The sequence below is a fragment of the Diadema antillarum genome, unplaced genomic scaffold, assembly GCF_040938485.1.
Source record: "Diadema antillarum isolate AM-2024a unplaced genomic scaffold, OU_Dant_1.0 scf00000038, whole genome shotgun sequence".
Classification (NCBI taxonomy): domain Eukaryota; kingdom Metazoa; phylum Echinodermata; class Echinoidea; order Diadematoida; family Diadematidae; genus Diadema; species Diadema antillarum.
This window is the reverse complement of record NW_027270927.1, coordinates 730888-747147: the sequence shown is the minus strand read 5'-3', so window position 1 is coordinate 747147 and position 16260 is coordinate 730888. Positions and strand designations below refer to the sequence as shown.

The 16260-nt window shown below is 38.6% G+C and overlaps 1 protein-coding gene across 1 annotated transcript in view; it reads right to left on the bottom strand.

Moving 5' to 3' along the window:
• The window catches only part of LOC139709564 (cGMP-dependent 3',5'-cyclic phosphodiesterase-like), a 72461-nt gene that overhangs the window by 45327 nt on the left and 10874 nt on the right, over positions 1 to 16260 (bottom strand). The window contains exon 5 of the mRNA XM_071621527.1: positions 4555 to 4623. Within this exon, the coding sequence (XP_071477628.1) occupies positions 4555 to 4623 (69 nt within the window). The remainder of the gene's footprint in view (positions 1 to 4554; positions 4624 to 16260) is intronic.

Sequence of the window (16260 nt, the reverse complement as noted above, 5' to 3'; positions counted from 1 at the left end):
AGAAGTTTAACAGGCCAAAGTACATAACTTGTGGGCAAAGGATCTCCAAAACCAGATTACACAAATAGAGACAGAGGTAGAGGCTTAAGTGTGATGGTAGAGGGGCGGGGCAAGCCGGTTGGGCAAGTGTGTGTGTTCATGTGCATGTGTGTTGTGTGTGTTTATGTACATACGTATGTTTGTGTGTGTGTGTGTGAGTGAGTGAGTGTGTGTGTGTGTGTGTGTGTGTGTGTAAACAGAGAGTACTATGTGGAGGACAGTATGAAAAAAAAAAAGTGTGTCAATAATGGAATCGGTACAAGGTTGCCAAAAGGCATTTACTTTTCTATCTGCTGTCACAGAGTTCAATGATTTGGGGGCCCCTAGACCTCTACTCCGAGGTGTGTTTACATCTCAGTAAGATAGCCAGTGGGCCATCCCATTACCACACCGCTAGCATTACTCTGCTCACTTTGAGTGATCGGGGTGTCATTAACTAGGACGCATCAGGTAAAGGCTCTCCTAGCTCATGCATGAGAGGAACGTCTAAAAGTTTTATGAGACTCCGCACCCTGTAAAGTGTATATGTCGTGTCTCTGGCGACATAGAGGTGCAGAGACCTCATTCATGAGTGATAACACAGATTAGGTCATGGTGCACAGACAACGGCAACACGAGTGCAATACCATCTCGTATCCCCTACTAAACTATCTTCCGATGCCGGCTAATGAGCGCAATGATCACTTTCTGTGAACAGTAAACCATACTAAGTTTCAATCTGAATGAAAATTCACAAATTTCCTCAAGTCTAAATTATTGCAACGGGCAGGGGAACTACATTAACCCGTTCCATGCCAAATTCTGAAATCCCCATATATTTAACACACAGGTCGCCAGGTTCCCGTAGGGAATGGGTTAATGTAGACACAGGAGTATATATTTCTATTCTGCTTTTCTAAAACATCTCTTTTTGAATGGTCTTTTTACATTTACATCAGTGACCTTTATATTATCCCCTGGATTTCATTATCTGGCAAAATGAACATAGCCCACACAAAAGGTTACTGTAAAAGTGCATAAGTGCATACTTTTGCACGAGTAATTTTTCACATTCGGCTGGGTAAGATGAGTTTCGCATGTTTTTAATTCCACAAAATCAAGACATCGACTAATGGACCATATGGCAAGCAAAAATATTTGCATGCTTTTATTTTCATGCTAGTTTCTGGTTGTGTAAAATGCCCAAAAATTTCAACACCATGAAATTTCCACTTTAACAGTAAATATTTATCTTTTGGTTCCTTTCTTTTAATTTTTCCTTGGACAGATGACTCTTACAGGGGCAGGTATGACACACTTCTCTTTTAGGAAAACATGTACACTCTACATTCTGGAAAAGCCATTGAGCTCTGCGAATACCCTGGATAGTAGTCTATTTTGGAACTCCCAGCATCTATATATTATGACACCTCCCAGAACATAGTTGAGTGTTAAACTATTTTTGCAGACCATCTGACTAACCTGGGAGACAGTACATGGGACCAAGCTATGAATCTATTTGCCTGATAAGGAGGGCAAGTTTTCCAACATATTTTGTCACCGTTGGGCTGTTTCTCAAGTCTTGACGATAACTCAGCATGATTAGCAACGGAAAATAGAATCGCACGTGACATTTGGGCAAAGAGTGGTAGAAGTAAAGGGGGAAAAATTGGCAAACTTTAACAAAATGGTTGGTGACCATATTCAGGACTGGCAAGGTGAACACACAGTGGCTTGAACAGAATGCTACAGTGCAAGAAAACTGAGGACTGTGAACTTAACCATAGGATGTTGGGTTCTTGTTGATCTGGTTCTTTGCTTCTTCTTTTTTTTTTTTACATTTGTCTTCTATCAAAGACGATGAAAGGAAAATCAAGGGGAAATTTTGATCCGACTGATTTTGGTTTTGTACATGGAACCCATCACAAGAGATTTGAGCCGGAAAAGCTGACAAGTATTCTAAACGTACCAAAAACACAAATACCACAGATCTCAAAAAGCAGCTCTATGAAGCATGCAAACAAAAAGAGGATATTACATAATGGTGCTGCAATGGAAAGAATTTACACATGACAATGTCACATACATATTATCTAAATTATGAATCTTCAGGGGAGCCAAAAAAAGTGCGCACTTTCACAAAATAACATCAATGTTGACGTCAAATAATGTAAAAAAAAATGTTTTGGATTACATTAATACTTGTTCTGTTTCAAAACTCAAATCAGAACTTGTGATAGTCAAAATTGAGTTAGGTTTTCTCAAAGTGCCAATTGAGATTTGAGGTCTTGTCACCCAAGGGATGGATACATATTTCTTTTTCTTTCTTTCTTTTTTTGTTAGATATTCCAAGGGCTTAGGGTAGGTAAATTTTCAGTGCTCAAGCCCAGGTGCGCTCAAATTTGGGACAAGGATAACCCTAGACAAAATCCAATCACAACTCTGCGTCAGCAGTAGTCTGACTCTCGAGAAGCATTAATTCCCTCGTGATATCCGTCAGAGAGAGAGACAGCGATACGAGGCACACTCTTGGACAGCCGTGGCTTCGATGTTCGGCTAGTTTCCCCATGTGATTGTTTCTCCCTTGATCTAAGATGACTGCCTCCGAGCCAAGCAAACGAAAGCTGAACGGCTTGGCCTTTCGGAGCCACGTCCTAAGTGGTTTCAGATGTTCCCTCCATCAGGAGGGCATCTAAATTTCATGAAAAAAACAAAAACAGCAGCATCTGTTCTGGAAAAAGTCACCAAGCAAACTGAGCTCTCATTCCCTGAGTTTGTCCATGAGATAATACTGAAGATGAGACACGACATTGTACCACCGTAAAAAAAAAAGAAAAGAAAAATATTTTACATATTCATTGCTCACGCTGAGTCTTTACCATGCATAAACTGCTAACATTAGTGGTAGTGCTCATATCTTTTTAATTACTCACAGCTGTTTCTCCTTTTTCAGCAAAATTTTCCACTTTTTATCTTAATTCTGAATCTATAATCCAGGTGTAAAGGGCAGCAGGCAGCACTGTCCTTGCAAAGATTGAATTTGTAGAATTTTTTTTCTTTATTCTTCAAATCTATAGTAGTTACTTCAGGTTTTAGTACCTAGGATTGATTACTGGTTCATTTTGCAATTCATTTATCAGGACGCAATAACGTGGACATTGACCTGGTGGTAAATAAGTTCTTTTAAAAATTGGGTCCTTCATAGAATAGCATATCCTCAGGCAGTGAAGAACAGAAAGAATTGAAGTTGAAACAATACAGGATTTTAATTTCAATTATTTTTAAAACACTCTTTCCCTGTTTCCATGCAATGATTTGAATAGTAATACAAAAATCATAATACCTACCCTGCAAATACAATTATCACTGACCTTTCCAACCTCAAAAACTGCTCCTTCTAATTAAGTCATCGCTTGATACATGAGCCATAATAAGTGGCTACTGCATGAGTAGCCCCTTTAAGTCTTCATTCCTGACACTGAGCCATCTCCAGGCCAGTGTCAAAAAGAGACCAGGGGGAAAAAAATGCTGCCTATATCAGTAGCTCCCCACCACTTCCAAGGACGTTAGCGTGATTGAAATGCAGCGCAGGGGCGCGCTGTGGTCGGTCCGTCCGAGAGACACAACACGCGGCATCCTAACCAGGGCGGTGGGACGCATGATTCCCAGGGAGGGGATAGGGGCGACCTTGGTCAAGGATCATCCAATAAAGGTTGCCAGGGTGGTCTTTACCAGTCTAGTTAGAGAGCCACTCTGCAGAGTAGCAGTGAATGAGCCTGTTGCCGACTGGATTGAGCAGGAGAGGGATTTACACTGGCATCAAATGCCACCTCGGCTTGGTGTAAAGTGAATGTTGAGATCACTTTGTACTCGACACATGCACAGGTGGTCTGCAGTACAGTGAAAGCTATTAACATGTATGCACCATATCATATGCTTCAGCTCCCATCTATTGTTGAACAATGCCAATGATCTGATTTTTTATCATGGCAGATTTCTCATGCATTTCACAATTTAGTAATGTCTTCACCTCCATTTGCAAAATACTACAATCTTCAATATCTTTAAAGACAGGAAGATATTCTGAAAATATTCACTGTTCTACCACATGTTTCTTGACCTTGGGTACACAATAGAAAAGTATATTTTTGCTTTGAATACAAACCTTCATAGTGAGCAAGTAATAGCCCATCAAAACAGAGGGTGTTTACATGATGGGACCAATCAAATGGATCACTGCTACTCTTTTATTTTCTTTACGAGCAAAAACATCTACAAAATATAAATACAACTACAGTTCGACCTCGATTATCCGGCCATGTCGGGACCAGCGCTCATCTGGATAGGCGAATTGGCTGGATATGGGAGACACAATGTTAATGTATGTAGCTGCCGTCCAAGCTGCCGTCCCAGTGCACTGGCAGCTAGGCAGGTAGCTGCCTAAATATTTCAGTAATCATTTTTATACCCTTTATATTATGTAACCATGACAAGCATGGTCAGGCATGGAAAAAGAGATTGAGAAATATCACTCACCTCCTTAATGTCGTCCACTGTTATCGTCTTCTTGTTTGTTAGCACACAGTTGAAGCAGCATAGAGGGATCTGGAGATAGACAAAGACACACAAATAAACAAATATATAGCTGCATCATTTTCAGGTACTCCACTGGTATCAAAACACTTGTATTTCATGACAATTTGAAATTATGATTTGTTTTGAATTATGATTTGATCAAATGCTATATGGATGCACAAAACACAATGGATGCCATCCACATTTCCATCCACAGAGATCAAAATTATACAGAACGATAATTTGACCTCAGCAAAGAAATATTGTATGGATGGAAAAAATGAAAAAAAAAAAGAAGAAGCAGATAACACACCATCTGTGTAAATTATGGCACTATATGGTACCGTTGTTATAAAAGTTCCAGAAACAATATTAATGCGTGACACCTTTCTCAGTACCAAAGTACAGAGATTACAGCTTGTACCTCAACTTACCATTTGCTCTGAGGATGGGTTGTTCTATGAGATTTTCAGGCATTACTGCACATAAATTAATAAGCTCTTTTAATGAGATTTATAGTTGGTGTTAGCTTAGGAGGACATACAAATAACCTGCAACAAATACAGCTTGGGGTAACAGCAGATGTAAGATCTAGTACATCAGCCTACAAGGAAGCAATGTATGTAACCACAGGCATGAAAAAATGAAAAGACATTTAATGTTACACTTTGTTTCTTTTTCTCCAAATGTTACGAGACAATCCAGTTTCTTCCCAAAATAAGACAGTTATTTGGCAGTTGTGAGACAAAATGGAAACAGCAAGGGTAATACAAATCAAATTCAAAATAAGCGGGTTCAATTCGTTCACTTCAGCACTAGTTACCTGAGTGTAGAAATGCTAAATCAAATAATCATAGTTTTTTAGACATCTCCCACAACTCAGGATCCCTACTGTTTGGCTTTGATTGGCAACAATCTACAAACACGGACTAGAAGTTATCTCTGAAAATTAACAAACAGATGAAAAAGAAAAATACTCTCCTGTACCTGAGGAGATTACAGCCAAATAAAGTTGAGGTGAGGGCTACTAAAAGGTCATCTCCCAAACACACACACAGACACGCAGACACACACAGACACAAAGAGAAAGAGGCATGGTGGTAAACAAGTTGTAAAATAACACAGTAAATCCATACCCCAAAAACCCACAACCTCCTCAAAATTTTGACCATTCCCCCATGGGTTTGTCTGGATATGGAGTTGGTGCCTTGTTTGCGCCAAAATCTGAACCAAAATGGATTGAGTGGTTTTATAGTCTCTGTTAAGATATGATCCCAAAGATTTTTTTTTTTTTAAATGGCCTCTGGGCTAGCCTTCCCTCAAGACTGTCCCTCAATTATCCCTATCCCACCCTCTATGCTCTCTATGGAACCAACAAATTCATTTGCACAATGGACTTGTCCTCATTGTTGCACTAAACTCAATAATAAGTGGACAGAATACATACTGCCTCCTATACAAACACGGACTATGAGTATGAAAGTTTGGCAAAAGAGAGAGAGAATAAGAGAAGGAAAGAGTATAGTCATGTAGAAAAAACAGACAAACAGACATATACTGTACAAGTAGGTACTCAAGTATTGATCACACTAGAAAATACCATATGGATAGTAATGAATGATTTAGTTAAAAGATACCAGAGAAAGATTGCACAATTTAGCTGAGGGTTTATTATTTTCCGTTTTTTATAACATCTTTTTTTGGGGGGGGGGGGGTAGGGAGGCTCTTAAATGTTTAATACACAATATTATTGCCTTCTGGTAGTATGGTGACTTCACATTTCAGTAAACAGTGAATACAAATGATGCGTGTCTCTTCATCGCAAATATTTCATGTAGACCTACCATGATGTATCACATTAGCATAACATTGCTATATTGGTGTGACGGCTGCCATTATATCAATGCATTTCTTGAAAACACGCTCCTCTACAGCGCTTAGTTTATATTCATAATGACCTCACCATGACTACATTTGCACTGTGTCCGTTCCCCATCTTTCCTACTTTCTGAGACCATTAAATTGCAGCTGACTCTTTAAATTGCCTGGATTTGGCCAAACTACCAGCCTCATCCGTCCCTTTGAGGTGGAAATACGGTAAGCCCCGAAAATGTCCAAAGGAGGAAGCTACCGGCCAGTGCTCCGCTATACAAAGTACGATTTGAGGAAAGCCTTTAAAGTTGATGTGTGCTCGGACGTTGGCTATTAGAGGTTGTTATGGCTGCTGGCCGACCACAGTAAACAAACTGTCATGTTTTGTCATAGCATCGTCACTCAGCTATAATTTGTCCACTTGATTTATCTCTTTCTATCAATGTCTGTTTGTATATTTGTCTTTCTGTCATGTCTGTTTCTCTTCTTTCTTGTGTTTTCATTTCCTTCTGAAGTTGAAGTTGTAGTCAATCAATCAGTAAATATCAATAAGTACATATTCAAGGACATCTTTAAGGAACCAATTAGCAAAGATGAAAAATTACACATAGACAATATCTGAACAGGGGAAGGCAAATTGACCCGTTGAGGACGAGTCCCGAGTATACTCGGCTAAGTGTAGCAAAATTAGTTCATCCTCAACGGGTTAAGGAATAAACCCAGAAGGAAGAAACAGCATGCACACAAAAATGTACTTCCATGGAGCGATGGTCTAATCAAAGATAATTCAGCTAAAACGATTGCCCCCTTTATACAGGACGAACTGCCCATCTGATGAAAGAGGTCCATACATTGGTGAGTCAAATAATGAAGACACCATGTATCACAATATCTCATTCTGTGTTGTCTATTGCTCTTCACAGGGCTGAAGATTTTTTTTTTTCCCTACCACAACATAGTCAACTGTATGCTTTCTGTAAAGTATTCTTACCTTTTGCTGGATGGAAATACAAATGTACAATGAAAATAAATTGAACTAAATTTGAATTTAATTGAATTATCTACAGAGTATTATGATTCTAAAATTACATTTCATACAATGTACCTTTTCTGTTTTCTCATTCTGTGTGGGTATGTGTATGTGTGTGTGTATGTGTGTTTGTTTGTTGAAATGTCTGTGGCTTGTTTACATGCAGGCGCTATCACATGTCTCTAACAATAGCACATGACATACTCTAGTGTACTGGGCACCGGCATGCTAATTTGTCACTCAAGCCACGAGATTTGCAAATTAAGCGATGAAATTTCAAACAATATCACTGACTTCAAGGACATTGTACAGACAGAGACAAACTCTTTCATTCCCATATTATATGTTACAAGGGACCAAAATTGCCTGTAATGGGACCAGGGAGAGAATTTTTTTACTTCAAATATGAAATTTAATGTATTCTTTTCTTGCCATATTAGTTTTCAAAACTCACACAACTGACAATGATTGATATCGGTGCTGATATGAGGCAAACACATAAAACTGCAAAATTTGTCTGTATCTCCTTCTGATGAATTTCTGTATGGTGTAAATATTTGAGCAAATATGAATGACATTAAAGGAATCATGTCATTGGCAATACTTCCTAACTGAATCAAGCAATGGATGTAGCAATGTCGCTCGCCATTAAATGAGAGAACTTGAACTTTTTGAGATCACTAACATACATCAAATTAATCAACTGGTCATCGTAAGTGTATAATTCTTTTTCTTTTATTACCACCTGTACAGCTGCAGTATGTGTGGCAATTGTGCCATGGTCTCTATTTCAGTGCGTTTTATGCAGGGCATGCAAAAGATTTTTTTTTTCAGCGTGGGGCAGGTTTGGTTTGCAAGTGTGTATTGGCATACATTTCATCACATTCTTCCCAGTCGGTTTGCGAACCAAGAAAAGGGGGGACATTTAACACCGTTGTGACACGCTGACACGATTCCAAACAAACAAAATGGCCATTCAACATCACACATCATTTTCGCATCAGGGCATGAGATGAACCAGTGGAGTGTCTGTGCGTGCAGAGTCATCCAAAAATCTAGGATTATCGTTTTAGCTTCAGCCTGTAAGAAGAATAACTGGGCTTATCGGTTCGAGGATTGGTCCTGGCCGACAAAATGCGTCACTGAAAAAACATCAACGCACTCGGCTTGTACTAGATGGGCAACAGATGTGGTGCATTAAAGCTCCATTGAGCACGATCGTTTTCGATAAATGGGTCGGCTTGCATGAAGATGATAGCGTACAGATCTTGGCAGCAATTATGGAGACTATCATGTGGGGTGCCAGCCAATTTCATTGCATTTGTTTTTTAATCTGCACTTATCAAAACATCCTGAGAGATATTGCAAGATTGTAATAACATAATTCATCTATCTGCAAACCATTCTTCAAACAAATGTAATATCATCCCAAGCATTGCAGTTAAAGACTAAATCATGGTTTGAATGAAATACATAAGTATGATCCGCAAATATGAGAAATATATGTTAACATTAGGTCATATAAAAATAACAATTCATCTCTTAAAGGCATTGTTTACCATTTGCAGATGAAACAAAAACCCAGCTTTAGTGCTTCAAAATAGTTCTGAAATGTGAGTTAGGGATAGAAACAACCAGTGTATTCAAAAGTTAAAAAGTATAATCAATGCTAAGTACTATAAAATACACAAAATGTGAACAATAATTATAATAAAAATGTTTCTAGACTAAACCGTCTACAGTTATGGTTTAAAGGAAAAAAAATAGTGATAACTCCTTATTGCAAAATTTTTATATGGTAGGATGTCTTGTGATACAACTGACCTACACATATGCATCAAACATGATAACTCAAACATGTTTTAAATCACTGCTCGCAAAGGTAAACAGTGCCTTTAAGAAACAACAGTCTTTATTCACAACAGATGTATTCTAGTCAGTGCTACAACCATAGACATCAAGGATTCCCTCCCATATAGACCTCAAAATACGAGGTGCCCTTTCCGTTGTTTTGCAGACATTTCTACTTAACCCTACCATCGGGAGATGCCCGTAAACACAAATCAATTTTCTCTGCTGGAATTATTGATTCCCGGTGCTGTAAAGACCACATTCATTTCCGGCGTCGATCCTCCAAACGAACCTACTAAAGACACCCAGGACGAAGACTATGAAAATAAACGCGGACAAAAATAAAATGAAAAAAAAAATGGAAGAGAGTGCTGAGAATGGGCGACAAAAAGCCTCTACAGATTTTTTCCCCTCGTTCCGTCTCCTGGAATCTCCCTTGCTGTGTCTCCGTGACGTCAAGGGCTAATGTCCCGTAATCAAACTCATTTTCTCCCTCGATCCATCCCCCCTTCCCCCCCCCCCCCCCCCACCTCCCCTCCATCCCCCCATGTATTCGCAGGAGGTACCAGTGAGTGTCTTGCTAGCACATAATTTCAATAAATGGATTCCACCACCGCAGCGTCGGCTCTTGCCACGGGACCCGGGCTCCCCCTTCCGCCATTTTCCAGGGTTGTGTCATGCAGAAAGCATATTCATGGCTGGGCCCAGATGAAACAGGGGATGTAATAATATATATGGGTAGTAAAATATTCTACCAGATGATCAGAATTTTCAGCACAAGGCCCATGGTAACTGATGTTAATCCTTGAAAACCGCAAGCATGCACATTACAAATACGAGTCTAGATATACTGTTCATACGGGCATGATATTGACATCCCGGAAAAAAAAAAAAGTTGATGGTTGCTTGGCTACCAAGGTAATAGCTGCTTATATTAAACTCGCAAGATGAAGCGTAAATTGCAATTCTGCAACATACATAAATTGACATGAATGAATAGACCAACATTACAGTATGAAAATTCTATTATTTTATCTTACCTTTTTAAAAATCTGATTTTGATGAATGATGTAGCTTTTTCTGTCGATATAATTTAAGTTAACTCAGTAATGCTCACTAGAGTGTGCTTTGGGATTACACTTACGTTGTAACTCAAAGTACGTAGCACTTACATTCATTCTTTCATTTCTTATTTCCCATTTCTGCATAATGATCTTATGGCAGTCTTTGAACACTGATAACTGTTCCAGATGAAATAAGTCCTCCAAAAATGACTTGCAAAATCTATACATGCACCCAGCACCAAAAGAATGATTAAAAAAGACAATCATAAATATTTCATAATATTTCATGTCATGTCATTTTTCAGAACAACTGAATAACTCATATCAACCTCACAAATGGAATGTGTGGTTATATGATGAGGATTGATATATCCTAGCAAAACATAACCCCCCCCCCCACACACACACACACACACACACAAACAGGTAAAATATTCCTACTTCTCCATTCCTTTCATATGTATCCATGGTGAGGCCAAAAGCCTTTATAAAACAATACCAAACCATTCCTTAAGGCCATTCTACAGAGTTACACTGTACAATTCTTGGAGAAAGTTCATCTTCCATTGATGATGTGAAGCCTACTGTGTAACAGGTATCTTCCAAAATTGATTTGAGGCAGTTTTACGGCTAAAAAAAGATCCTGCCCGTAGTACAATGAAGTAATCAAAGAGCCATTCCTTTAACGCTCCTTTTAGATTCCCTTCCAGCACTATTAGATTAGGGTAGATTATTTCGGTCTGATTCGATCATGTTGCTAATGACTTAGAGCTGTAAAGCTGTAAAGCAGATGCCTTAGAATACCCTTAACTATAATATGTTTGTCATGGCCAGTGTATCCAGAGCAGCTTAAAACAGTAACATACATTTCAGACATATCAACAGCATTCAAAGAATAATTCCAACGTCATATTTACCAGATTCAGACTCTTTAATACAGCATTGACTATTACCCTTTATGTTCTTGAATGTTTTATCTCAAACTGTAAAGCTATTCTGCTAGCATTTGGATCAATTCTACCCCCCCCCCCCCCAAAAAAAAAAAAAGATGGACCAACCACACTGAACAAACTTGGCGGTGACAGAGTATAATGGACAAAATTAGTTTATTACAACAATGTCACAATCTCAAATGGAGAATATTGTGATATGGAAGGGATTATTTGGGATTACATAATCCCAGTTTACTGATGGACAATTTCATCCATATACTGATTAGTGACGAAATCTTGCTGGTGGATTGTGCTGACTGGTGAAAAATAATTCAGCAGAAGAAACAATGACAAAATTGCGCATGAAATTCTATTCTGATCTTAAGGTTGTGACTGTCTTTTGATCTGATAGTTTGGGCAGAAGTGCAGCAAATAAAGTGACAAAAACAGCCATCTGCTGGATATAATAAAGACCTACAGCTACAGTGCTATACTATCATGGACAGATACATTGTATGAATAAAAGTTTGAAAAAAATATGGGCAAGACTTTTTTTCAAGATATGCAAAGAACGCAATGGATACCTCATCAATACTTTGAAGAGAAAGCAGCGTCTATGTGTGATAATCATAGGAATCTGTTCATGAGAGGAACAGTGATGGTATTCCTTCATGGTATCAGGAAACCAGGGCAGGTTATACGGAGAGGGGGAGCACTGGATAGATTTTTCCCCCCTCACATTCACGGTCTAGACGGCGAACATTTCTCATCAGCCTGGGCTCCCCCGCTCCTCGCCTTAAGGATCCATCGCCATGGCGATGTCTCATCCGTGATTTGGCCTCATCCGTCAGCTCTTGAAATGGAGGCGGAAATAATACGGAATGCAAAACGAATGAACACCCTCGGGCGACACTTGGCAATATCTGTGCTGCGGACGGGTGTCGTCTGCGAAAATCGTGGGTCATGTTGGGAGGTATGTTCATGTTCTCAAGAACATGGCAGACCTTGATGTCCTCCCGTAGGTTTCCACGGTGACGCAGAAGCTACGACAGCATGACCTGCTGTACTCAACACACTCCCACTGCAGAATTTGTTTCATCGAAATGGTCCTAACTAGGGGAATGCTTGTAAAAATGAAGCTGTTTTAATATGAAGACTTCCTACTCAGGACTAAGCTATTAGATGAAATAGTTTCTATGGCAACGCAGTTGACTTAAGATATCCAACAAGGGCAGTGTCAGAAACATCTTCATTTCACTGTGGACATGTTGATCAAATTCCTTGTACCTCCTGTGAAAATGAGTGATAGATTCTGATAGACTGGTGATCCAGCTTTCCAATCTCCAGGGGCCCGTTTCATAAAACTTGTCATTAGTGACAAGTTGTCATAGATGTGACAAGCTACTGAAATCCTTGCATCTGATTGGCTGAGAGCAAATTTGTCATAGAAATGTGGCAGTTGTCACTGATGACAAGTTTTATGAAACGGGCCCCTGGACTGTATGCAGATATCAAGATGAAATAAAATTATTATTTAAGAAAAAAAAAAAATGGATAGCACAAAGATGCCGACAAGAGGAAGACTATAGAAGAAAAAAACTGTACAGCTGATCTCACACAGGGTGAAGGTTTAAGGAATAAAAGAAAACAAAAAAGACAACCTACGTATATGATTTATCTGGAAGAGCAAATCAAAATGACGACTTTCATTGAGAAGTAGGCCTTGATGATCTATGGTACTTGGTTTTTATGACAGGCTGACTGAACTTGGTACAGACAGTGGTCAACTCTGATAAAATAGGGCCATCAATACAACAATTGTATTTGTAACATATTAAAATATGAACACATATATTTTCCTAAGATGAGGGAGGGGGTTTTCACGAGAAGACTACTGTGTACGCTGTATATTTTGCGAGCTTTTCATATTCACAAATTTTGCGAGTACGCTGCTATCATGAATGTGAAAAAATATATACTCTGATCCCAACAAGAATGTGACGTGCACGCGTATATTTCTCCATTCAGGTCTGTACTCAACGATTGTGAATTCAACCTCTCCTGGAATTGTCTGGAAGTCCTAATTCTCAAAAGAATTAGACTTGCTAAATATAATTATAGTGTATACAGCATTCCATAAACACTAAGCTTGTGACGGACTTTAAACCTCACACACAATGGTAATTCAAAAGGTGGTATGAGATGTCTTTGAGCGCTGCTGAAATTACAAACTGATACGGGAGCAATTTCCGCAGCTACAAGGCGGACTAAAGACAACTGAATGAACAGGTCTTTGTTACATCTACAACTTTTTTCCCAAATGGCCAGTTTTTAAGAGGGAAAAAGAGCAAATCGCATTAACGTTCGTTCATCTTTCCTCAGTTGATGCTTTTTCTGTGAATCCTCTCCAAAAAATCTCGCCCCCAAGTCTGATGGGACGAAATTCATCACGGAGTAGTACGTCCATTGACAACTCTTTCCCGCCTCTCAAACTAAGAGCAAAAATATCTCCTGACAGAATTTCCCACTTAATTCTCTTAATCTCTTCCTCCCAAGATAAATATATTCTTCTTCCTGAAAAGATTACTTTTTTTAGAGAACGAAGATTAAGGGAGAGGAAATGGAGTGTAGTAATTGCTTTATTTTCCTTTCAAACTGGAGAATTTCAGGGTAGGACGCTGGGTAAATACGTTTGTAAATGCTGAGGGCAAGGTGACAAAAAATGGATGCTTAGCACAGCTTGAAGCACAAATCATCAGCGGATATAGTTGAAAGAATGCTATTGCAAGAGCATCGCTGCACTCACCATACTTTACAGGACAAGAAAAAAAAAAGTCTTTTGCTTGTTGAGGCAACTTGGAAATATCTCACAGGCTATTGTCCTCAGAAATGAATAAAAGAAATACTAATAAATATAGTGGAGAAGCAAACCTTCAATATGTCGAGGTAAAAATGCCAGTAGTAAAAGCACAACACAATTTCCAATGTGTGGGAATAATGCTAAAGTGTTCTAGAAAGTTTGTGTGTATCTTAAGAGGAGATGAACAAACACCTGCAGGCGTTAACAGGAAGTAGGATGACCTCCCTTTCTTTGTAACTGCCATTCTGCCTTACATTGTTCTTACAATTGATAGTCTATCAAGTATTCAGTTTGTTTGTGTTTCTTCTCGTTGTTTTTAATCCTTGTTAGGTATGAATTTACCTAACCTGTGTATGTACAGGAGTCACTTTGGTGCTTTGGGTTCCGGTGGGTGGTGCTCAGTGTACATTGATGATTACATCAAAAATTTTTATCTTCATATTCTTACACGTACGAAATGGATTCTAGCAAATAAAAGCTATAGGCTTACTTTTTTCTAAATTGTATACTTTAGGAGACTTATGTTGTTTGTTATTTCAATTTTTTTTTCTTGAAATGTATGATATGTTTAAAGAACATGCTTTGATAAAAGCACTGTGACAAGGGAAAAAACAGAGTTTACAAAAAAATATTCAGAACAATTTTCAGATGGTGTTTGTCCAATACAGTTTCTGCTCTTCTTTTTTTTTTTTTGATATATACTTTTAGCGAAACTGTAAAGTGGCTCTGATAAATTCCCCTTTATTCTGCATCCTTACTACACTGTTATATACTATTGTTCTTCCAGAGAATTATGCAATACTACCCTAAACATTTATATGATCCATTTGGAGAATGAACCCACCATTGTTAGCATGACTCTTCCCAAGCTTGCTCGCAAGTCCAGATCAGTGCCACTGTTAACCCATTGATGACTACATGTAGTCCCGAGTATACTTGGGCAGGTGTCTAAGGGAAATGTGTGTTGCAGCAAAATCAGCCCTTAACGGGTTAATACTCCCACTTCTGCTTAGACTGCTGACCTACAGGAGTTTTGTGCATTTATGATGCATGACAAAAATTATTTCGAGTGTTGAATATTCTACACTGGAGAAATCTTCAAAAATTTTGTGCTCTGCTCAACTGATGGACAAATATGAATACCATTTGTTTTCTGTTTGTTTGTTTGTGTGTGGGTGTGTTTTTTTTTTTTTGAGAGAGAGAGATGTTTAAACATTACAACATCTACAAAAGCCTTCCTATCTGCAAATTGTAAGCAAATGACTTTTGATTGATGTTCATTTTCGCCAATGCACAAAAAAATAAATAAAATGAGTGAAAGTTCTACCTTAAGTGCAGCATGCAAAGACTAAACAGACAAAGTCATCATATTGGTAAACATACAAGGTTTTCACACTTGAGAACCTCACACTTTTAAAGTGTTTTGCAAAGCATGATGGGACAGCACCAGCTTCACTCAGATATTTTTATATTTTTTTTGATGAATTCCCCGAGAGCACACTTTCCTGTGTGCAAACACACACTAAGTATGTCGACAAAATTCAGGGAGAAAGTTGGCGGGGCTTGCAGCGAAAATATTGTATTTCACTCTCTCCATCGAAAACATATATTCCCCTCCATTATGTATTGATTGGCATTTCAAAAACAGTGTTCCCGGGGAATAGGGCAGGAATTCCCCGGTGAGTGGCACGCTCACGCAAGCAAACATTGCGTTTCCTTCGTCTCGAAAGTGGAATGATATGAAAAGGGGAATATATTCTACTCTCGTCTTCTATTGATTGCATTTCAATTTGATCAAAGGAATTGATTCACTTTGCAAATTGAAGCACTCAAATCTGATGAATAAAGCCATTTCAAATATCTTTTGAGGCAATGTCCTGGACAGTAAGCCAACTTGTAACCAAGGGGACAAAAATGTACTTTACGAGACTAATGTTTGTTCTTCAAAGTTTACAAAGCAGGGCATGATTTTGGTCCTCATGTCATCACCTTAAAAGCAAAAAAAAAAAAGGTATCAATACCTCTATTCAACTCATAATCACTTTGCCATGAGCTTTT